The following is a 19923-nucleotide window of genomic DNA, read 5'->3' as shown; positions in this document are numbered from 1 at the left end:
GTGGATTTTCGTTTCAATGGATTAAGTTCCATAAAATCAAAAGTTATACTTTTGTCACGTACATAAATAATTTTAGTTTTCTTAAATTTCCAAGTCTGTACGAGGAACAGGTGGTCCTCGTACAGACCCATCGCGAACAGGTCGAATAGTTTTTCTCATTAAACTCGAATAATTATGGTGTATCGGTTTTCACGAATATCGGAAATGTCGAATGTTTTCACGTTCCCGTATGATTTGGCATGATTTGAACACCCAATCATATCACATCACTGGATTTGATGGTTGAAATTAATAATACATTTATTTAATTATCATCTGAGGTTGTGGAGCCACAATTAATTAATCTATTATATCATGGGTGGCCAGCTTCTTTCTATTCGAATGCCAATATAATGTTCAGTTGGTACGTCCATTCCGATGTATATGCCACGGTTCATGGTAAAAGCTCGGGGACAAGGTGAGATGGTAAAAGTCCGAAAAATGATGCGAACGTTTTTATTTGGGACTCATTACCAAGTCAAAGCCCGTTTTTATCCAGTCAATAAACCAACGTTAACTTATTAGTTCTGCTTATTAGACACTTATTAATTACTCAATAAATATCGTGATTGAACAGTTTAAAATTAAATTAATTAGGAATTAATGTGTTGATTAATTAATTATTTATTTTATTTATTCTCAACAGTAAAACCCCGTTTTGAAGAATAAAAAAACGATAATGAACTTATTCATTTCCTATATGCTGCCACTTATCCAGGTTTAGGTTCACTTGTACTAATTAGTTAGTGTCCCAACATCTCCAGAGGGGTCCGGGGTCATGATGCAATGCGTGGAGAGGCAGATCAGTGGGCGAAGCGCACTCAGCACCCCTGTGCGTGAGAATGAGAAGCGAGCCATCTCATAACGAAATAAGTTTTACTTAAATACTTATCACTATTAATTCAATTAATAAGTGTTATTCGCACTAGTAATTATAACTATTGAACAATTATTAATTAATCAAGACGGGTGGGGCACTATTAAATTAATGATGTTAAATTAATTCATTTAAAACGTGCTTTAACTGGTAGGAGTAAATTAATTATAAGCATCAATTACTTAAATAGCGTCAAAACCTCATCATGGTGGTTATTTCGTTTAATTCATTATTTGTTTATAATTATTAAATTATTATTCATAAACTAATAAGCATCAGAAACTAATAGGTTTATGGTGATTAATTGATTCAATTAAAACGGACTTTGACTCGGTAAAAATCCGAAATGAAAACGTTTACAAGCGTTTTTTGGACTTTCACCGACTCACCTTGACAAAATCCGAGTCTCTGGGATTTTACCGTGACATATGAGCCGCAATACGTAATATGATGAAACATGGACAATTTTTAGTCGCTAAACATTCACTCTGGGCGTTGTGTGTGTATTCCTCAACTTCTTCATAAACTGACATATTCATCATTCATTAAGTTGCGTTCCCAGATAGATTTAATGCATCAAAATAATTAGCTTCTCCCGCAAATTATTTCATCCAATACAATCATCCACACAGTGGCGTCGGAGCTGGGGTGCTCAAGAATCCACAGTAATTTGTGGCATGGATCCGAGCACTCCCAGAATTGATCCAGAAATTAAAATTTTTCAGATATAAGACGATCACCCACAGTTTAGAAACACTTCCGACGCCCCTGCATCCACATAAGCTTCATGTTTTTAAAACCGGAGCCATTACAGAGGTTGCAAATGATAAATTTCCCCCCATAGCAAATGGTAACAAAAAATTTCTTCATCCATAATTTCTACCAGCAACAGCACAACACTAACGAAGACTGTCGAAATGACAAACTGACTTTTGCAAAAACAATTTTATATGAATCTTTTAAAGTGTAATGTGGTCCATTTCCTTTATAAAATAAATTTTATAAAAAAATTTGAATATAAAATTTATAAAAGATTTTTGTCAAATTTCATAAAAGATTTTTGTCAAATTTCATAAAAGATTTTTGTCAAATTTCATAAAAGATTTTTGTCAAATTTCATAAAAGATTTTTGTCAAATTTCATAAAAGATTTTTGTCAAATTTTATAAAAAAATTTTTTATCAGACTTTTATAGTGTAATACCGGCCAAATATGTTGTTTGTGGCAATTTTCTATGAATTTTATCAATTTTTGTGAATAAATATCGGAATTTTTGTAATTTGAAGTTGTGTGTTGTTTTCTTTGCTTCCTTGATTTATTTTGAAATTACCAGTTCAACTATAAGAGCTGTAAAAAAAGGGATGTTTATAATTCATTTTATGCTCATTTATATTAATTGGTCTAGCTTTGCAAATAATTATTTTGTATTTATTTTCAAAAGATTATAATGGAAGGGAAGATATATATTGCAAAAAAATTTAAATTTTTGCTTTATGATTAAGGTAGTAAGTTGGAATTGAGAGCAAATACTTTTTTAAATTAAAAAAAAAAAAGTCAATGCAAGCAACCGATTTTCATAGTTTGTTTATATCATGAACTTGAGAAATCTGTAAAAGAAAACTGTGATTCAGTTGGCTTGAAAGGCAAGATATTATGAAGGAAGAAAAACGATCGTCTCCGCGATCAAAGCCTCCACTCCGTCACGTCACGACTTCAGTGTGGAGGCTTTCTTATCCATAGGGGGTGTTGCCTCGTGTCTCAATTTGCGCTGTCTTTCTGATTTCCGTTGGCAGCAGAACAGAGTGCTGCCCTGCTTCGTGTCGCGATCGCTGCTCGCGGTTCAACTTGCGCTTTGCCTAAAGGAGAAATGCCTTGTGATGTGTGACAGACCCCGAAACCCTGCCTTCGTTTCTCATTACTTGAAAGAACTTGAAAGGTACCCATCATCAAAGTGAAATTGGAATTATTCCGTTAGATGGCTGGTTGGTCATCATTTTAGCAGTTTAAGAGGAGGGGGGGGGGGGGGGAGCTAGCTTCGAAGATGACATAACGTCGATTCAAGAGAATATGGTCAAAGAGGCTCGACAGTCACTCATATGGGGATTATCTCGGGACATTCCTCAACCTCTATTGGTTGGTACATTCAGAAATAAACGTTCAACTTCAAAGAACGGCAAGGTTTTCGTGGGCATTTATTTAGGGAGGGGGGTGTTCATCAATTTTTATAGCGTCTATTGGTTCATGTCTTTACATGGTCTCTGCATGTCATTTGGTTCCGGTTAAGCGTGTTATCGGCTTTAAATACTCTGCGGGAACTGATACCAATGTATTATTTTCGAGAATAGCCGCGTGAATTTTTCGGCAGGTATTTCGATATTGAAACTTCACTCATAAGAATATTTGTCAGACGTTCTTTTAAAACATGGGTGGCAGCACTTGACCACAGACATGCACGGCCAGGTCTCTTTCGACCAACAGCTAAAATCTCTTCATCGTGACAGAGCGTTTGGTCATGATCTGGTTAGGAGGTGAAGAACTTGTTTTCGATGTTCTTCCCCCAGATCGAACCCGTGAAGCCCTAAGGTAGCCTTCAGGGTAGAAGACGAACATCTTCGCACTGCAACCCTCGGACGCTGTTTCGATTGTTACTGGTACTGCATTCTGGTGACTATCTTCATAACAGGACACGGCCCATTCCCTATATATCTACACGAACGGAAACGCCGCCGAACAGACAAATGTGCTTGCGGTATGGTGGGTACTCCTGTTCACTATGCAACAGAGTGCAAATTTACAAAACATCTACACATGTACAAATATTCCGAAAACAATAGAAAACAATGGTTCACTCAAATAATCAAAAACAAAAACGCAGCAGCAAGGATTACAAGCCTCGCCAGATATATACACGCCAACGAAAAACAAGAAATCTGTCCACCAGATTTATAAAATAATGTTTTAAATATTACAAAAATAAGTGGGAGAAAAAACAGAAATGGATAAAAACAGCAACAAAAACCATATCCACATGACTGCCACTACTAATACATGATATAGCATGTACTAACGGGACCCGAACAAGAATTTTTATGACATTCCCGTTACAATGATGTAAATGTGATAACCACAAGTGTCCTTCATGCCGCTATTCTAGCTAGGGTGGTAGGCGGGACGACACGAATGGTTTCATAATAACCATTACACATGTAGTTTATAATATATATATATATTATTTTTTTTTTCTAAATATAAATATAACCAGTTAGAGCGAGTCAACAAAAACACCAAAACCGAAGCTGATCCTTAGCTAAGGCTCTCTCCAGACAATCCCCCATTTAAATCAAGCCCACATTGCTCACCAAAATAGGTTTAGGACGAGACGACTCGACCTGGCAGTTATATATATGCATATAAATGTGTGTATTTCTCTTTCCTCCATTCAAGTTGTCCATGCATTTCATGTCCACAACACACGTGCGTACTCATATTGTCGGATTCATGTTGCTCACCGAATAAGGTGCTAAGCGAGATGCCACGGGTGCTCCCTAATTGTATATATTCCCCCACACAATACTTCTATTTTGTATATTTTCATTAAATCCACCAGAGAGAGTGAACTCAATCCAATAAAACTGATGCTGGCTTCTAGCCGCAAGTTATCAAACCCATTTGCTCACCAATAAGGTGTTAAGCGAGAGACTCGCTCCGATGGTTATTTTATATTTCACAATATGATTCTCATTTCGTTTTTTGTATTTTGTGTATATAATATGGCAAGTGTAAGATAACAGATGAGATGGCATAGGGGGGGGGGCGGGGTTGCGGGCGCTCAATTGCTTTTAAAACATACCTCCATCCTAATATGTGTGCATTCATCTTAACTAAGCCCCGAAACTTCTCCAACTCCTAATCCTATCTCGTCTGTAATCACCACAAAATTTGTTAATCGCGACAGTACCCAATTGTCCGGGGAAAATATGTTGTAAAAAAAGTTTGTATGGTTTTTTTTTTTGTTTTTTTTTTGACACTAAATAAAGTGTTCCAGACTCTGCCACGAAGCTGGGCTGGAAGAGATCTCGGCAACGGGATAAGTCCAGTGGCAAAGTTCTGGCATTCATTCATTCATCATGGTACTGGCTTCTGGATTGTATTGAACCCACTAATTCGAAAGAAAATAATGATTTTGACTTACAACTCTTCAGTTGTGTAAACTCTGTTTCATTCTGAGTAGGCATGAATCAATATTGTCAGATAGATATGACGTCTTGTTTCGCGACGCTCCTGGAAGACCCTATGTACACCAAGAGGACCCCGCAACTCATTTACTGAACACATGACGTACGTTTTGAAAGAGAGATCCCAGGAACAAGATTATGACAACAAGAAATTGGAATCTTGGCTTTTGTATGTAATATATCTATTGCATTTATTCCTTTAATTTTCTTTTATCCTCATACACATTCGTCATCATTTAGCGATGAGCACTGACAGCATGAAATTACCAGCGACGGGTGGTTCCACGAGTTTGAACTCTTTCACGAATTTCCTGACATTGAAGCCAAATCTGAGGTTATCGAAGAACGAGTTGAGCGCATCGATTTCCAAGACAGTGGTTTGTTCGTAGTAAAGGAAGACGCCCATACGATTCACTGAAACGAGTATGAAAATGTTTGAACATACATATTAGCTATTTACATTACTAAATAAATACACAACACACTTTTTCATCGTGATTATAGATCTCAGGTATAACCATAAGTGTTTTTTACCAAAAATCACAAACGTATTTAAATGTTGAATGTGTGATCGTGAATGATTTTTCGGAGCTAACCAGCCGTCATGTGTATGGTTATCTGGCCGTGGCCCCGAAATAGAATGAAGTTAATGCCCAATCAGACATTTCAGATACCACTACTACCACTTAACCGTACATGCACCTCGTGCACATTCCTTTGCGGAATCTCTAACGGATCGCTACATGCCGGAATAATAGTTTTCAGTTGAAAACGTATTTCAGTTGTGGAACATGTGGTTGTTTCATGTTCTTTCTGGTGCTGCCATCTATCCACCATGTTTCGAAGCAAAGATAAATGCTTGAATTTTCATGTTATGTAAGTATCGTGTTGTAGATCTACTACTACTAAAACACACGCACATCGTTCATATTCCTCCGGATCTGTTAACGAATTGGTATATGTTGGAATGATGGTGCGCGTATGTGTTGCATGTCTGCCTGCTCTCTGCGGAAGACTTTTTTAGAGATCGGCTCGCATTCACGCCTTGAAGTTGGAACACCGTACAAAACCAACTTGATCCAATCACTGTTGTACCGCCAACGGGGTCTGGATCATCCTGATGAGAGTTCAGCACGATGCCCTCACGACCGCACAGTGGCTACATTTCGCGTACTGGACACCACGAATTTACTTAAGAATCTGTTCGTTTATGAGAAAAGAATTCACCACTGGATTTCAGGGACCCTGCTGAGTGATTGAGTACAGTGAGCCGGAAGAGAAAATATAACTCAACACAAAGAAGGGGGCCATCTAAAAAATAAAGTTATGAAAATATATAAATTATTATGACCAAATTATCCAGAGAACAATACTATTTTGTTCTTAACCAACTTATATTCCGTGCAGTAACATATTCCAATGTGTTATTTGATGCCTATACTTACATAGTATGTATGGTAGTTGTGGCGATACGTAAGATACCACAGTGCTACCGTCACTGACTTTATTGCCGGGGATGTTGACGACGAGCCATTGCAGGAACTCACTGCCGTTCAGATTTCCAAACACACCGCCTGGTCCTAAGCAAACAAAAAATCGTATGTCATATAAAAATAATAATTTGACAGACATTTATTTGACAAAAATAAAGAATTATATATATTCGATTGCCTACCAATCATGATCAAGGTATAGTTGGCGGATTCGTTCGCCTCAGGGAATGACACCGTCGGCCTAAATAGTGATCGGAGCACGTTAATCCTTGTCCCATAGTCAACTTCTTTTGCGCCATAACTCACCTATTCGAAACATAATTATTAGTTCTCAAGCAACGAATGAACAAACGAGCGCCAAAGATATATCTATGATTATAAAAAAACTATCCCGACATATGGGCCCCTAACTATCATACCATTCACAGAAACTGAATGAAATTTTGGCATAACGTATTTTGATGTATGCGCTCAAGAATGATATGGAAAACAACAGTGTCACTCTAACGGTTACAGTGAGAAAATTTCGAAAATATCAAATGGCAACACCAAGTTTTTTGTATTGGAATGCGATCTCCATTGTGAAAAACCCTAAATAGCGTTCGAACGGCAACTGTAGCATGAAAATCACCGGCGGTAGATAGGCTAAAAGTGAGGACAACCAATAAGGACAGAGAAGCGGCATAAAATAAAGCATTTTATTGTGTTTTCCACATGACCTTGTGGAGGACTAATCAGGATGGGATCGAAGAAACGGTGTGACGAATGAAACGAACATTAATGCTCTGGTGTACGGCAAAGTCCTTTTTACTTTTTCCTTGCCTGGCTCCGGGGATTTTCGTGCTACAGGTGCCATTCCAACGCTATTTAGGGGTTTTCACAATGGAGATCGCATTCCAATACAAAAAACTTGGTGTTGCCATTTGATATTTTCGAAATTTTCTCACTGTAACCGTAACTGTTAGAGTGACACTGTTGTTTCCCATATCATTCTTGAGCGCATACCTCAAAATACCTTATGCCAAAATTTCATTCAGTTTCTGTGAATGGTATGATAGTTAGGGGCCCATATGTCGGGATAGTTTTTTTTATAATCACCCCGTATATATACTGTATATGTTACCGCCAATTTCGTTAATAACCCACCAGTTCGCGAAGTGGCCACTGATTCCGGCCAAAATCCTATAATCGTTGTCAAGTTGCCGTATTTTTTCGTGATAATTATGTCAATCAACTGCAGTGACGATGCTGTAATTATTTCCCCCCCCCTGAAATTTGGCGAAGAAACTATATGTGCTTATATAATTATTTTTATAGTATTTCCTTTCAAATTTCACTTTTTTTCTCTCTCGTCACATGGAGCTAATCTAATATAGACATGTCTCGTACGTTGGCGATTAAAAAAAAATGGATTTGGCTCCTACCGGGCGTCTTACATCGAGCATTTGCCAAGGATCTCAGGCCACTTCGCGGAATGGCAGCCCAAAGTCAGAATCATTTTTCCGATTCGGACTTTGGCCAAAACTCTTGGTGAAGTCGCGAAGTGACCTACGCCGTCGCGAGTCGGCCGCACTTCGAGCCTTGGCAGTAACATGTATATTCAGGAGAAAGATTTTCCTGGTTGTTATGCCGATGCGGAATTTGAGAGAAAAAAGTTCTCCAGGAAGAGACAGAACTTTCTTTTCTTTATAACACGCATTAATATTAAAACATTTGCAGCGTCTCATACATAGCTGAGTGAATGAATGAACGCCAAAACTTTGCCACTGGACTTATCCCGTTGCCGAGATCTTTCCAAGCCCAGCTTCGTGTCTGGGACACTTTATTTTGTGTCAAAAAAAAGAGCAAACAAAACATTTTTACAATATATTTTCCCCGGACAATTGGATACTTTTGCGATTAACAAAGTTTGTGGTGATTACAGACGAGATGGGGCTGGGAGTTGGAGAAACGTTTCTGGGTTTCGTTAAGACGGATGAATGTACGCATATTAGGATGGACGTATATTTTAAAAGCAATTGGAGGGGGGGGGGGCTACCATGCCATCTCATTTGTTGTCTTACACTTTATACATAATATACACCGGATACAAAAAGAACAAACGAAATGGGAATGTTATCGGAGGGAGTCATCTCTTCCTTAACACCTCATTGGTGAGCAAATGGGTTTGATAGCGTTCCATAACTGAAAAATTCTCTGCACGGGTCCCAATGTATGTATTAGGGGCCAAGAAAATAATTTAATCTCTCCAGAAGTAGATTCATTCTTGTGTTTGGAAATTTGTTACATGCATATAGTGTTCTTGCCTTACACCATAAACTTATCTCATTTATCACTCATATGGGGCGAATGAAAATGAATGAAATGTGAAATGGACGCCTAAGCTCAGATCATCAACAGCAGGTTGGGAACTAGAGGTGCGGAAATGGCAACAACCTGTCCTGGAAATTTCTCGAGTAATTTAAAAAGAAATATGACAAAAAACAAATACTAGAAATCCTATGGAACTCCATAGAAGATGGGACGATAAAATTCCGTTTGTCTCAAATCCTAAAAGCAATAGATCAGCAGTGACCTCCGTGAATTCCTTAATTTTCAAAGAATATAAGATCAAACTGCATGAAAACATCAAATGATATATCCTGAATATTTTTTTACAGTAAAAACCTGTCTTCAACGGTATCCAAAGGACCAAGATTTTCTTTTCTGCTGAACACAGGTTCCAGGTTAACAAAGGTTCAATTCACATAATGTGGGAAACTATGTACATACCTATCTTGTGTGTGCTTGAAATAAAGTGAAAATAAATTATTTGAAGATATTGAAAATAATTTTAGATAAAATAAATAATTAGTCTATAATTAGTGGGTCTCGGATTTCTATGTCTTTGCATATTTCGCTAATTTTACTACGTGATACAACATATTTCACAATTTTAAGGCATATTTTGCATATTTCATAATTTCCGATAGAAAGTAAATTTTTCCCTCGCTATTCCGATTTCGCTTCAGACTGGTTTTTGCGGTTCCCGCCTGTGCAGAGAGCTCCTGGGACTGGCCTTTTATGCACTAAAAATGGAACGTCGTTGCCAATTGGTGAAAAATCCTGAAATTCAGGTTTTTCAACCAATCAGCAATGGCATTGAATTTTCAAAGTGTAAAAACACTAGCCTTTCAAGGGCACTGGTGTGTGGCTGTAAATAGATTAATCATCTGAATCGGTGTCGGTACTCGTATGAAATTGGTTGAAATTGGTAAATTGGAGAATTTTTGTAGGGTTTTTATCAAATAAAAAGAATTATTTATTTTAATTTTGTGCGATGCTTTTCTGTAAAGATAAATACCGTACTTGGCTAGGTATTTCTACCTGTAGATGGCAGCACACTAGTTCTGAATTTGTAGGAAAAAAAACACAAAAGGGAAATTTTGGAGGGAAATTTCAGCTGGATGAGATTAGTTAGTAAAACGAAGAGTTTTTGTTAATACAAAAATAAGTGGGTAATGATTTAAGATAATTTAGACTATCCCCACTTCTCACACATTATCATGTTATTTTGCTGAAACTAATGTTATTCGAGATAAGAAAGAAACAATTATTAAGACATACTTTCCGTTTTATACGGCATATATTTACAGTTTTTTAAGAGCATAAAACATTCTTTTAACTTCATCAAAAATTCTCCATTAGGGAGTCAATATCTGTCTCTTGTCAGGTTCATTTTGTACATTATAGTCTATGTTTATGGAATTCTCAGTATTCGGGCCTTACTTACGACCCCGATACTGCGGATTACTTATAAACCCCGATACTGATCATGGCATCGTGTATAGCAAGTGTGTACACATAACACACGGAATCGCCGATATTCCATAACAGAGAAATTTCAAATAAAACATAATGGATCTCGAGTTATGTGAAACACCACACAAATATGTGAGTATGACACAACAATGTGTACCAATTTAGTAAAATGTGAGTGACTCTAGCAACGAAGAGAAATAATGTATCTCTTACCTTAAGCTGGGAAGCCGGAGCTTGGTCAATGAGTTGTGGAACGATCTTGGCAAAACGGTAAAGTTCGTCCGTCCCAACGCCATCGGCAGAACACGAGGCGATCAGAGCAACGAGAGCTGGAACCAACAATACCAACGATTTCATGACTATTGGTTGATCCGTTCTGTGTGTGCCTCGTTCACAAATCGTTTCTTTTTATATACATTTTGCCACGCTTATTCCTAATTGAGTATCGAAATCGTTGCCACACTAAGTGTTTGACACACGTCATCATTGAATTTCGAAATGTGACACGGGTTTTGCCAGAAACATGACGTCTCATGAATTTTCCGATTCATATTCGTGCTATACAACTTGATCTAAGAGGCACGTTCCATACCGATATCAGAGCACATCCATAGTAAGACTGGATAATGATGAATGAATTGGCTATTTCTACTTAAAAAAGATAATTTTAAGATGTATTGATTTTCAAAATCATTGCCACTTATAATGTTTCTTCGTTATAATTTATTTTAATTCGAAACACACTCTATTAGCTGTTTGAATCTTCGCATATTGATGCGCCGCAAATGAGCAAGATCGAGAAGAAAATCTGCTTCTATACGACCATGGATTTCAGATACGCACTCGATGACATTTTTCTTTTAGCCGTATAGTGAGTGTAATAAGAGTTCATGTTAACAGTGACAAGAGCTTTTGTGAAAACCGATGTGCTCAGAGACGACGACAGGAGCGCTGATGTAAAAATGAAGAACGATCAATTTTCATTCTTTTGATTAAGGCAGCGGACTACGTACGGGGCACTTTGTTTTTGAAAAAAAACTGCGATTTAACAAAACAAGTGGGGTTTGAATCAAAATACTGTATGAAATAAGGAAATCCAGTGAAATTTCTTAAATGTCAATGAAATATTCTAAATTATGTATTCAAAATTGGCTCATTTCCAGTACTTACGCCGGACATTGTACACTGAAAACCACACAATTTATTTGAATACTTTTATACTGTATGTTTCTATGAGTGTTATCTGTGCAGTGAACAGAAAATGTTTTAAGATACATAATATATTCTTTCAGATATCGCAGTTTTTTTCGTGCAACAATGCGTGAATTTTCACAAAAAAATCAAACTTTTTAATTAACACGGTTTTAAAATATTATATTCTGAACATATATCCACAAGATCCTAGTTCATTGCACAGCTAACGTTATCTGGAACACTGTGGCAAACAATTTCATGAGAATATCTTTCATAGGTTTTTAAAAATTTAGTTTCTCGCGTGGAATAAAGTACCGAAAAAATGAATCTTCAAAAAAACGCGTTTGAAAATTGCTAGTTGCCTTCGAAACCATTGTTGCAGATGATTTAAATCAGCCATAACTTTGTTGTTACTTATTACATAAACAACAATAAAATAGTTTCGGATTCTGTGTAAAACATTCTTCCAAATGAATTTGTAAAACCATTTTTCCACAATTTTCGAAAAAATCATTATGAATTGTCAATTGCCTCAAATATGCATTACTTATATAACTAAAAAAGAAAAACGTAAACTTAATGACATTGAATTTAATAGTATTAATGATTTAATGATCCACAAACGACGCTAGATAAAGCGTACTGAACTTGATTCAGTTGGGAATGGTCTCTATTGACCAGTACTCCCCTTGGTCTTCCTTTCTATCAAACCATTCGCTGTCCAGGCTTTACCGGAAATATTCGTGGATTTCATCTTCTGCTGCCATTGAGGCTAACGATCATATTTGACAAAATTTATTGCACGCGTATTTCATATTCTTACGAACTATATTAAAACATAATTCAATGCTAAAAAAATTCATCTTGCATTGTTTTGGTGGATGACTACTTTTCTGTACAGCTGCCGCTGTTGTGAACGACGAAGGCTATCGCTGTACTGCTTTTGCCCTATGGTCTTTTAGGAAATATCCTAGGTCGAGAAGAAAAGGCTGTATCTATGACTGTATTTCAGATGCGCACATGATGCTTTTTCTTTTAGCCATAACCTTACATTATACGAGCTCATATTGGCAACATGATACTCAAACCATAACAATAGCGGTATTGTCGAAACTAATAAGCAGAGACCTGACTTAGAGCAGTGCTGGAAAAATTAACTACAAACATACATTTTTCTCTGCTGAATATCCACTTTATAGTCATTAAGTGCCTGTGTCCACATAGAGATTTTTTCTCAAATTTTCAGAAAAATACTAAACGAATCGTTATGAAATTTCGGACATGTAAACCCTACGCTTGAACTCTCGTATTCCGAAGAAAATTTACTTACGGGTTTTACTCACACTTTTTCGGTTATTTCATAATAAACATACTGCAGAACGTATTCATCGGCCAGGGAAGGGAAAGGATGATGATAGGTTCATCATTCTTTCGCTTCCACTCGGATAACACCAGATCTGAAGCATTAGGTTGGCCCTCTTTAGACATATATGCTGATAGGCTTTTGATATTCAATGCTGCTTCTAGTTTTTATAGCCCAAATACGGTAGTTACTTCCATTCAAGCCATTGAACATTGAAGGACCGGACGCACCCCGCTTCCCATCTCAAGGAGATATCAAAGCATTCCCGAAAGATGGGTGCATCCGGAATTTTATTAAATATATATATATATATATTTATCTACAGTATATGAATATATATATCTACAGTATATACATTTGTATAACAGAATAACAAGTCCAATTACAGAAGTAAATCAACGGAATAATTATGATAAATCGAAATGTTAATTGATATTATAACGTCCTTGGCATGTCCGGACTCGATAATCAAATTCCGTTGGTGGCGGTCCGTCCGCGTTCGTTGGATGTCACTAATCGTGTAGGCCGTACAACGACGAATCGATGTCATGTTTACGTCACATGTCATGGTCCAAGTGTCCAAGTCAGCCAATGTTCGGACACCCAGATGTTTTAGCTCATTATAGGCACACATTACTGTTCCATAAGCATCCAACGTCTCAATTCTCCTGGGCAATTAGAAGATTTTCATCATTCCCGAAGCTACATCGGCTGGCTAGCTGGATTATGGGCGGCATTGATTCACCTCGTTAGCATGTTAAGTGTTTATAGTTTCTCCAATAAAGTTCACCGTTCAACGACGCATCAGTTTCGTGAATTTCCAGTACCCCTACGTGGCCGCAAGGTGTAGACTCTCCCTGGTATCAGCTTTACTGGTTTGGAAGGCTGAAATTCATCCTGCTTCTTCCGTAGTCCTCCCTTCTTGTCGTGCAGCAAATATAGGTTATGGTCTAAAAATTGAATCAAATTTTGAATGAGCGAGAAGTTCATCGGACTTTTTAGTATTCTTCTTTTGAATGCCGTCATCTGACTTTGTGACATCTGACCAAAATGAAACGCTGATGTGTGTGGACATTGGCAGACGTAATGCCATAGCGAGCCCGTAGCACCACACTTACAAGCATTGTGAGATGATCGTCCAAAGCGCTGCAAGTATGTCGGAAATGGACCATGCTCAGTTAAAAGGATTGTTTTTGTTCGCGGCCATACACACTTGCGCAAAGTCACTCGACGTTGTATCTTGTAGGCGTCTTCCGTTGAGTTCTTGTTCCATTCAACTTGCCAAAGATGAAGCATTCTGTCTTTCAAGATATTGCGGGCATGACTCCTCGGCCAAGGTAGAACAACCAAGTCTTTCAATGTCGTCGCTTCCTTGGCAAGTTGATCCGCTTTTTCATTTCCAGCAATACATACGTGCGCTTTGACCCAGACTAACCTTATGCTGTCGTGAGCGCGTAGGATAAGACGAATACTTCGTCCGTCAGGGTTAGGTGAACGAGGATCTTTTATGGCTAGGAGGCCAGATGCGCTATCTGTCAAGATTGTTACTGGACAAAGCATCTCTTCCGCACGTTTAACAGCATTGAGTATCGCAAAAATCTCGGCTTGGAATACGCTATTCTCTTTAGCTAACCTTCGACTCCATTGCTCCTCTATTGAACCATCTTCCGCTTGTACCACATACGCGCAGCCAGTAGCCGTTTCTGTTTTAGAGCCATCAGAGAATATTTTCTTAGAGCCCAAGGAATCTATATTATCAATACCAAATGGCATTATTTGAGACTTGGTGAGATGTCTGCTTGGGTGAAACAGCCATTGCTTATGCCGCTGCTCAAATTGGTTTGACGAAATTCTCTGCTCGTCCAATATTATGTCCTTTTCAAGATGTAGCAGTCTGGTCTTAAGAGCCTCGTACTCCATGTAAATACTCAAAACTTGGTTGCCTGTGGCCACATACAGAACTTCGTTCGCGGTTGTAACGTATGCTTCTGTAACATGTAGAAGAAAGGGACGCTCTGCGATATCCAGAGCTCTCTTTTGTTTTTGAGTTGGGTGCTGATACCAAGTGGCGCATTCGTATGAAAGTTGCCTTTGTACAATAGTCTTATACAAGATGTTGCGAAACGCTCGCTGCATTCCCCATTTCGATCCGGTCAATCTGCGCAGTAATTGCAGTGTGCCATTTACTTTGTCGACCTGTTTTTGTCGACCTGTGCGCCATAAAGTTCAATTTACTATCAAAGTACAAACCAAGGTATCGTATTATCTGAGACGGTCGAATTCGTATACCTCCAATGTAGATCTTAGGTTTCATCTTTTTCTTTGGGTGCGGCCACAAGAAGCGGTTTTTTCCTACATCCATTTGTAGTTTATTATTAGCCAGAATTCAAGAAATTCGTTGATTCCATTCAAGCCAGGAATTAACGAAGGCAAAGTCCTATCATTATAAAGTTCGTTTCTAACAACCGGCAAAATTTTACAACTCGTCAAATTCAATCCGTTGCTTGCACAAATCTCGTTCTAATCAGATAAACTACGCTCTGCTACCAACGCATGCGTGTTTGCAGGAGACTCAAAAGCAGCACAAACGTAAACGTAAAATGCATGATATTTATTCAATACGTTCAGCTCAAAAACAGATATTACACAATAATCATCACAATCACAAGATGAAAGCCCATAAGAAATCTATATACAGGGTGTGCTGTAAGGGCTAACGTGACCTTTATCTCATCAACCGTCTGTCGTAGATGCATGATTCCAATTTAAAAAATGTTCAAAAATTACCCTGCACACGTTTTTAGAGTGAAAATACAGTGCGTCACAAAATAAATAAATAAATAAATATTTATATATATATATACATTTTTACAGCGTCCCCATTGCCCTCCACCCTCCAATTAAAAAGTTATTGCCCTGTAGCTTCTGATCCCAACAGAAAAATTCTATGTTCGTAACTGCAATATCCACCAAGATATTTGAATTCAAACATCGGAGAAAAGTTAAGAAACAACAGCAAAAACTGACGGACGACGATCCTTTCCCTCATTTTTTGGCACCCTTTCTTAGAGTAGTGCTTGAAGTAATGAGCCCCGTATATACCGGGTGACTCGAAACGTTACGCCGTCCGCCAATAGCAGCTTCATTTTAGCCGCCCTGGCGTTCGAGTGGTCATGGTGATGGACTCGCTTCGCGAGGTCCCGGGTTCGAACCCCAACGTACCCACAGTGGTGGTCGGCTGAAGTTGGTTTTCTGTGGTTCCCAACTTCGAGGCGCGAATGCGAGCCGATCTCCCCTTCAAAAAGTCTTGCCGCCGAGAGCAACAGACCTACAAACAGTACAAATGTGATTCAATCATAACACATCACTCACTTCTGAAATATAGCTGGCAGCACTGAAAAGTCAAACACAACACTACATACGCACTCAGACTGTTAGGTACACACACAGTTGCACTTCCGGCACAGCTCACTAAGTAGTAAATCCTCTATAGATGGTGATAGACCTGAGTTGTGCTCGGTTTAAAATATTAGGAACAGTTTTTTTTTTGTTTTTTTTTTGCCTTGTAGCACTTGCAGCGAATTCACAATGGCACTAACAATTTCAAGGAAATTAAAACTAATTTAATACTCTAGAATAATTTAAGACATTCATTTTTAAAAATATTGTTGGTGCTGCTATCTACTTTCAAAATCAGAAGTGCCTTATGTGGTGATGACGAAGCTCAGGTGTAAAAAAAACTAAATTCTTTCACACATTCAGCTTTGCTCCTTATAAACAAAGCTTATAAACTGACCTGAATGATTAAAAAGTTGCAGTTCAGTAATTTTTTCAAGACCCAATGAGCATCGAGCTTATATTACTGGAGGGAGTATGACATCAGCGATCTCCGCCTTGACAGTGCTGAGAACGGTGCCCCCAACATCTCCGTCGGAAGATCCCTTGGTGCAAACAAGCACGATACTATATAGAGATCAATGTTAAAATTGCCGATTTTAGCATAGGAATGCGGAAATTTGGTAAGGTTTTCCGCCACATCAATAATTTTAAAATTCGAATTGAATTTTGGATTTTCGAAACATTGAGTTCGCTTATAGATACGAAGCCCAGAAAATTAAATATAAAATAATGAGCCACACTCCCTTTTGAGGTTGATATCCATGCAATAACATTAATTTCAGCATGTCATTTATAACTTCTCAAGCACGAAAATCAATGTCTCCGTAATTTTAATAGTGACGGACTCGCGATGCTAGGATCCGGGTTCGAACCCCACAGTGGTGGTCGGCTGAAGTTGGTTTTCTGTGGTTCCCAACTTCAAGGCGCAAATGCGAGCCGATCTCCCCGTTAAAAAGTCTCGCCACAGAGAGCAACAGTCCTACAACGATAAATCATTCAATCATAACACTTCACTCATAGTTAGAAAAACTGGTGGCAGATGGCAGCACTACACATAACAAGCATTACAGAGAAACAAAAAACTTCACGTCAGGTTTCACTACACGTACACGCACATTCCCGCATGTACCGACTCGTTGGGGGTTCCGCACGGGGGGGGGGTGCATGTGTGGTGTAGCAGTGGTAGGTAGGGCCTCCAAAAATGGCTCCGGGATCCATGATGTTCTTAAGTCAGCCACCTCGTTGGACAATTTGCCTGTTGTGGCGTTGTATTTGTATTTGTATTGTCTTAACTAAATCTCAATCCAAATAGTTCAGGATGTTTTGAAATTAATTGTGGGTCCATATAAATTACATTGAAGAAATTCCGCAGCTTTAATCAAGCATTTTTTGAAGCAAAAACAGGGGGCAGATCGATTCATTTCTATGTTTCTTTCATTTCGATTTGTTCCTTTCATGAGTTTCATGTGTCATTCCTTTCATGAGAGCAATTAAAGATAATTCCAGAATTAATGAGAGATACTTTCAGCATTGACGAAATTGATAATTTCAAAATTAATGAAAGATGATTCCAGAATAAATGAAAGGTGATACCAGAATAAATGAAAGAAAAATTTTAGTTATAATGAAGCAGATAATTTCAGTTCCAAAATAAATGAAAGTGATATTTCCAAAATAAATGAAAGTGATATTTCCAAAATAAATGAAAGTGATATTTCCAAAATAAATGAAAGTGATATTTCCAGAATAAATGAAAGTGATGTTTCCAGAATTAATAAGAAATACTTCTACAATTAATGAGAGATACTTCTACAATTAATGAGAGATACTTCTACAATTAATGAGAGATACTTCTACAATTAATGAGAGATACTTCTACAATTAATGAGAGATACTTCTACAATTAATGAGAGATACTTCTACAATTAATGAGAGATACTTCTACAATTAATGAGAGATAGTTTCAGCATTGACGAAATTGATAATTTCAAAATTAATGAAAGTGTCAATTCCAGAATTAATGAAAATGATAATTTCAAAATTAATGAAAGTGTCAATTCCGGAATTAATGAAAATGATAATTCCGGAAGTAATGAAAGATAATTCCGGAAGTAATGAAAGATAATTCCGGAAGTAATGAAAGATAATTCCAGCATTAATGAAAGATTATTCCAGCATTAATGAAAGATTATTCCAGCATTAATGAAAGATAATTCCAGAATAAATGAAAGATGATTCCAGAATAAATGAAAGATGATTTCAGAATAAATTAAAGATGATTCCAGAATAAATGAAAGATGATTCCAGAATAAATGAAAGAAAAATTCTAGTTATAATGAAGCAGATAATTTCAGTTCCAAAATAAATGAAAGCGATAATTTAAGCATTAATGAAAGAAATATTTTCATAATTAAGAAAAAGGAATAATTCCAAAATTAATGAAAGAAAAATTCTAGAATTTATTAAAGAGAATTCCAAATTAATGAAAGAAATAATTTCAGCATTAATGAAACAAACAAATACAGAATTGTTTAAAGCAATTACTCCAGAAGGAATGAACGAAATAATAATTAATAAAGGAAATAATTCCGGAATTAATGGAAAGTTTCAAAAATTAATGCAAAATTTCAAGTATAAATTAAGAAAAATTCCAGAATTAATGAAGGAAAATAAATGAAGAAAAATTAATGAAGGAATATTCAAGCATTGATGAAATTTTTTGGCATTAACGAAAAAAGTTATTCCAGCATTAATGAAAGAAATGATTCCAGTATTAATGAAAAATAAATAATGTCTATAAATAGAATCTTTTTTCATCTCTATCACTTTTTTTTAATCTTTAAAACGCAATATTTAGAGAACGAACTGTGCATTTTTATGGGCAAACGAGCTTTGTTTTCACCGAGTCACGTGGTTTCTTTGCATTTGATGTCTACGCCGTCGCGGCGTCTGTGGATGTTCCCTCCAGTAATATAAGCTCGATGCCAATGAGCTATCCTAAACAAAGGACCTCCACACAAGCATCCGACAGGTAAGGTCGTAAAAAGTGAATTTTTCCACACTCCCACTTTATAGTAATGTGCTGCCATCTAATCACACATTTAAATGTGACTCATGTGGTGATGATGAGGTTTAAAGTAAAAAAAAACTATATTCTTTATTCCGTTCAGTTCCTTATAAAAAAAACTCATAAACTGAACTGGGAATTCAAACTAAATGATCGGTTATTTTATTTGAGCATAAGGAGGCGTCCGAAACTAAGACCCTCTTAATGAGCAGACGACAGACGGTTTGTTCGGTTCCCTACAAGCTAAGCTCACAAACAGAACTGGAAGTTCAGTAATTTTTTCAGGACACAAGGACACGTCCAAAACAAGGAACCTGGAGAGAAGCAGACGACAGAGAATCTGAGCACCCAGCCACCGCGACTGCAGCGACATCAAATACAAGAAAATCACGTGACTCCGTGAAAACAAAGTTCCCGCCTGGCAACTTTCCCATAGAAATATACGGTTCGGTCTCT

At 37.4% G+C, this 19923-nt stretch overlaps 1 protein-coding gene across 1 annotated transcript; it reads right to left on the bottom strand.

Annotated features, from left to right (window-relative positions):
• Positions 1-5353: 5353 nt before the first annotated feature.
• Positions 5354-10812, bottom strand: LOC149083609 (26 kDa secreted antigen-like). The gene is made up of 4 exons (XM_089235395.1): positions 10658-10812; positions 6826-6949; positions 6596-6730; positions 5354-5564 (listed from the first exon to the last, which is right to left on the bottom strand). Exons 1-4 carry the CDS (start codon positions 10799-10801, stop codon positions 5383-5385), a joined length of 585 nt encoding a protein of 194 aa, XP_089091521.1. The 5' UTR covers positions 10802-10812; the 3' UTR covers positions 5354-5382.
• Positions 10813-19923: the final 9111 nt, after the last annotated feature.

The sequence above is a fragment of the Pholcus phalangioides genome, unplaced genomic scaffold (genome assembly GCF_987345545.1).
Source record: "Pholcus phalangioides strain wild (caught in Gottingen) unplaced genomic scaffold, Ppha-v1.0 ptg000008l_1, whole genome shotgun sequence".
In the NCBI taxonomy this organism is placed as follows: Eukaryota; Metazoa; Arthropoda; class Arachnida; order Araneae; family Pholcidae; genus Pholcus; species Pholcus phalangioides.
Note: the sequence above shows the minus strand (reverse complement) of the source record. Positions and strands in the feature narration are given on the sequence as shown.

Bases quoted from the DNA above. Each gene is read 5' to 3' on its own strand.
- LOC149083609 (XM_089235395.1), bottom strand. From the start codon at position 10,801: ATGAAATCGTTGGTATTGTTGGTTCCAGCTCTCGTTGCTCTGATCGCC. The intron at 6,731-6,825 runs GTAGGCAATCGA...TTGTTTGCTTAG, and splicing joins CTATACCTTGATCATGATTG to GACCAGGCGGTGTGTTTGGA. The intron at 5,565-6,595 runs GTAAGTATAGGC...TACTCGTTTCAG, and splicing joins ACAACTACCATACATACTAT to TGAATCGTATGGGCGTCTTC.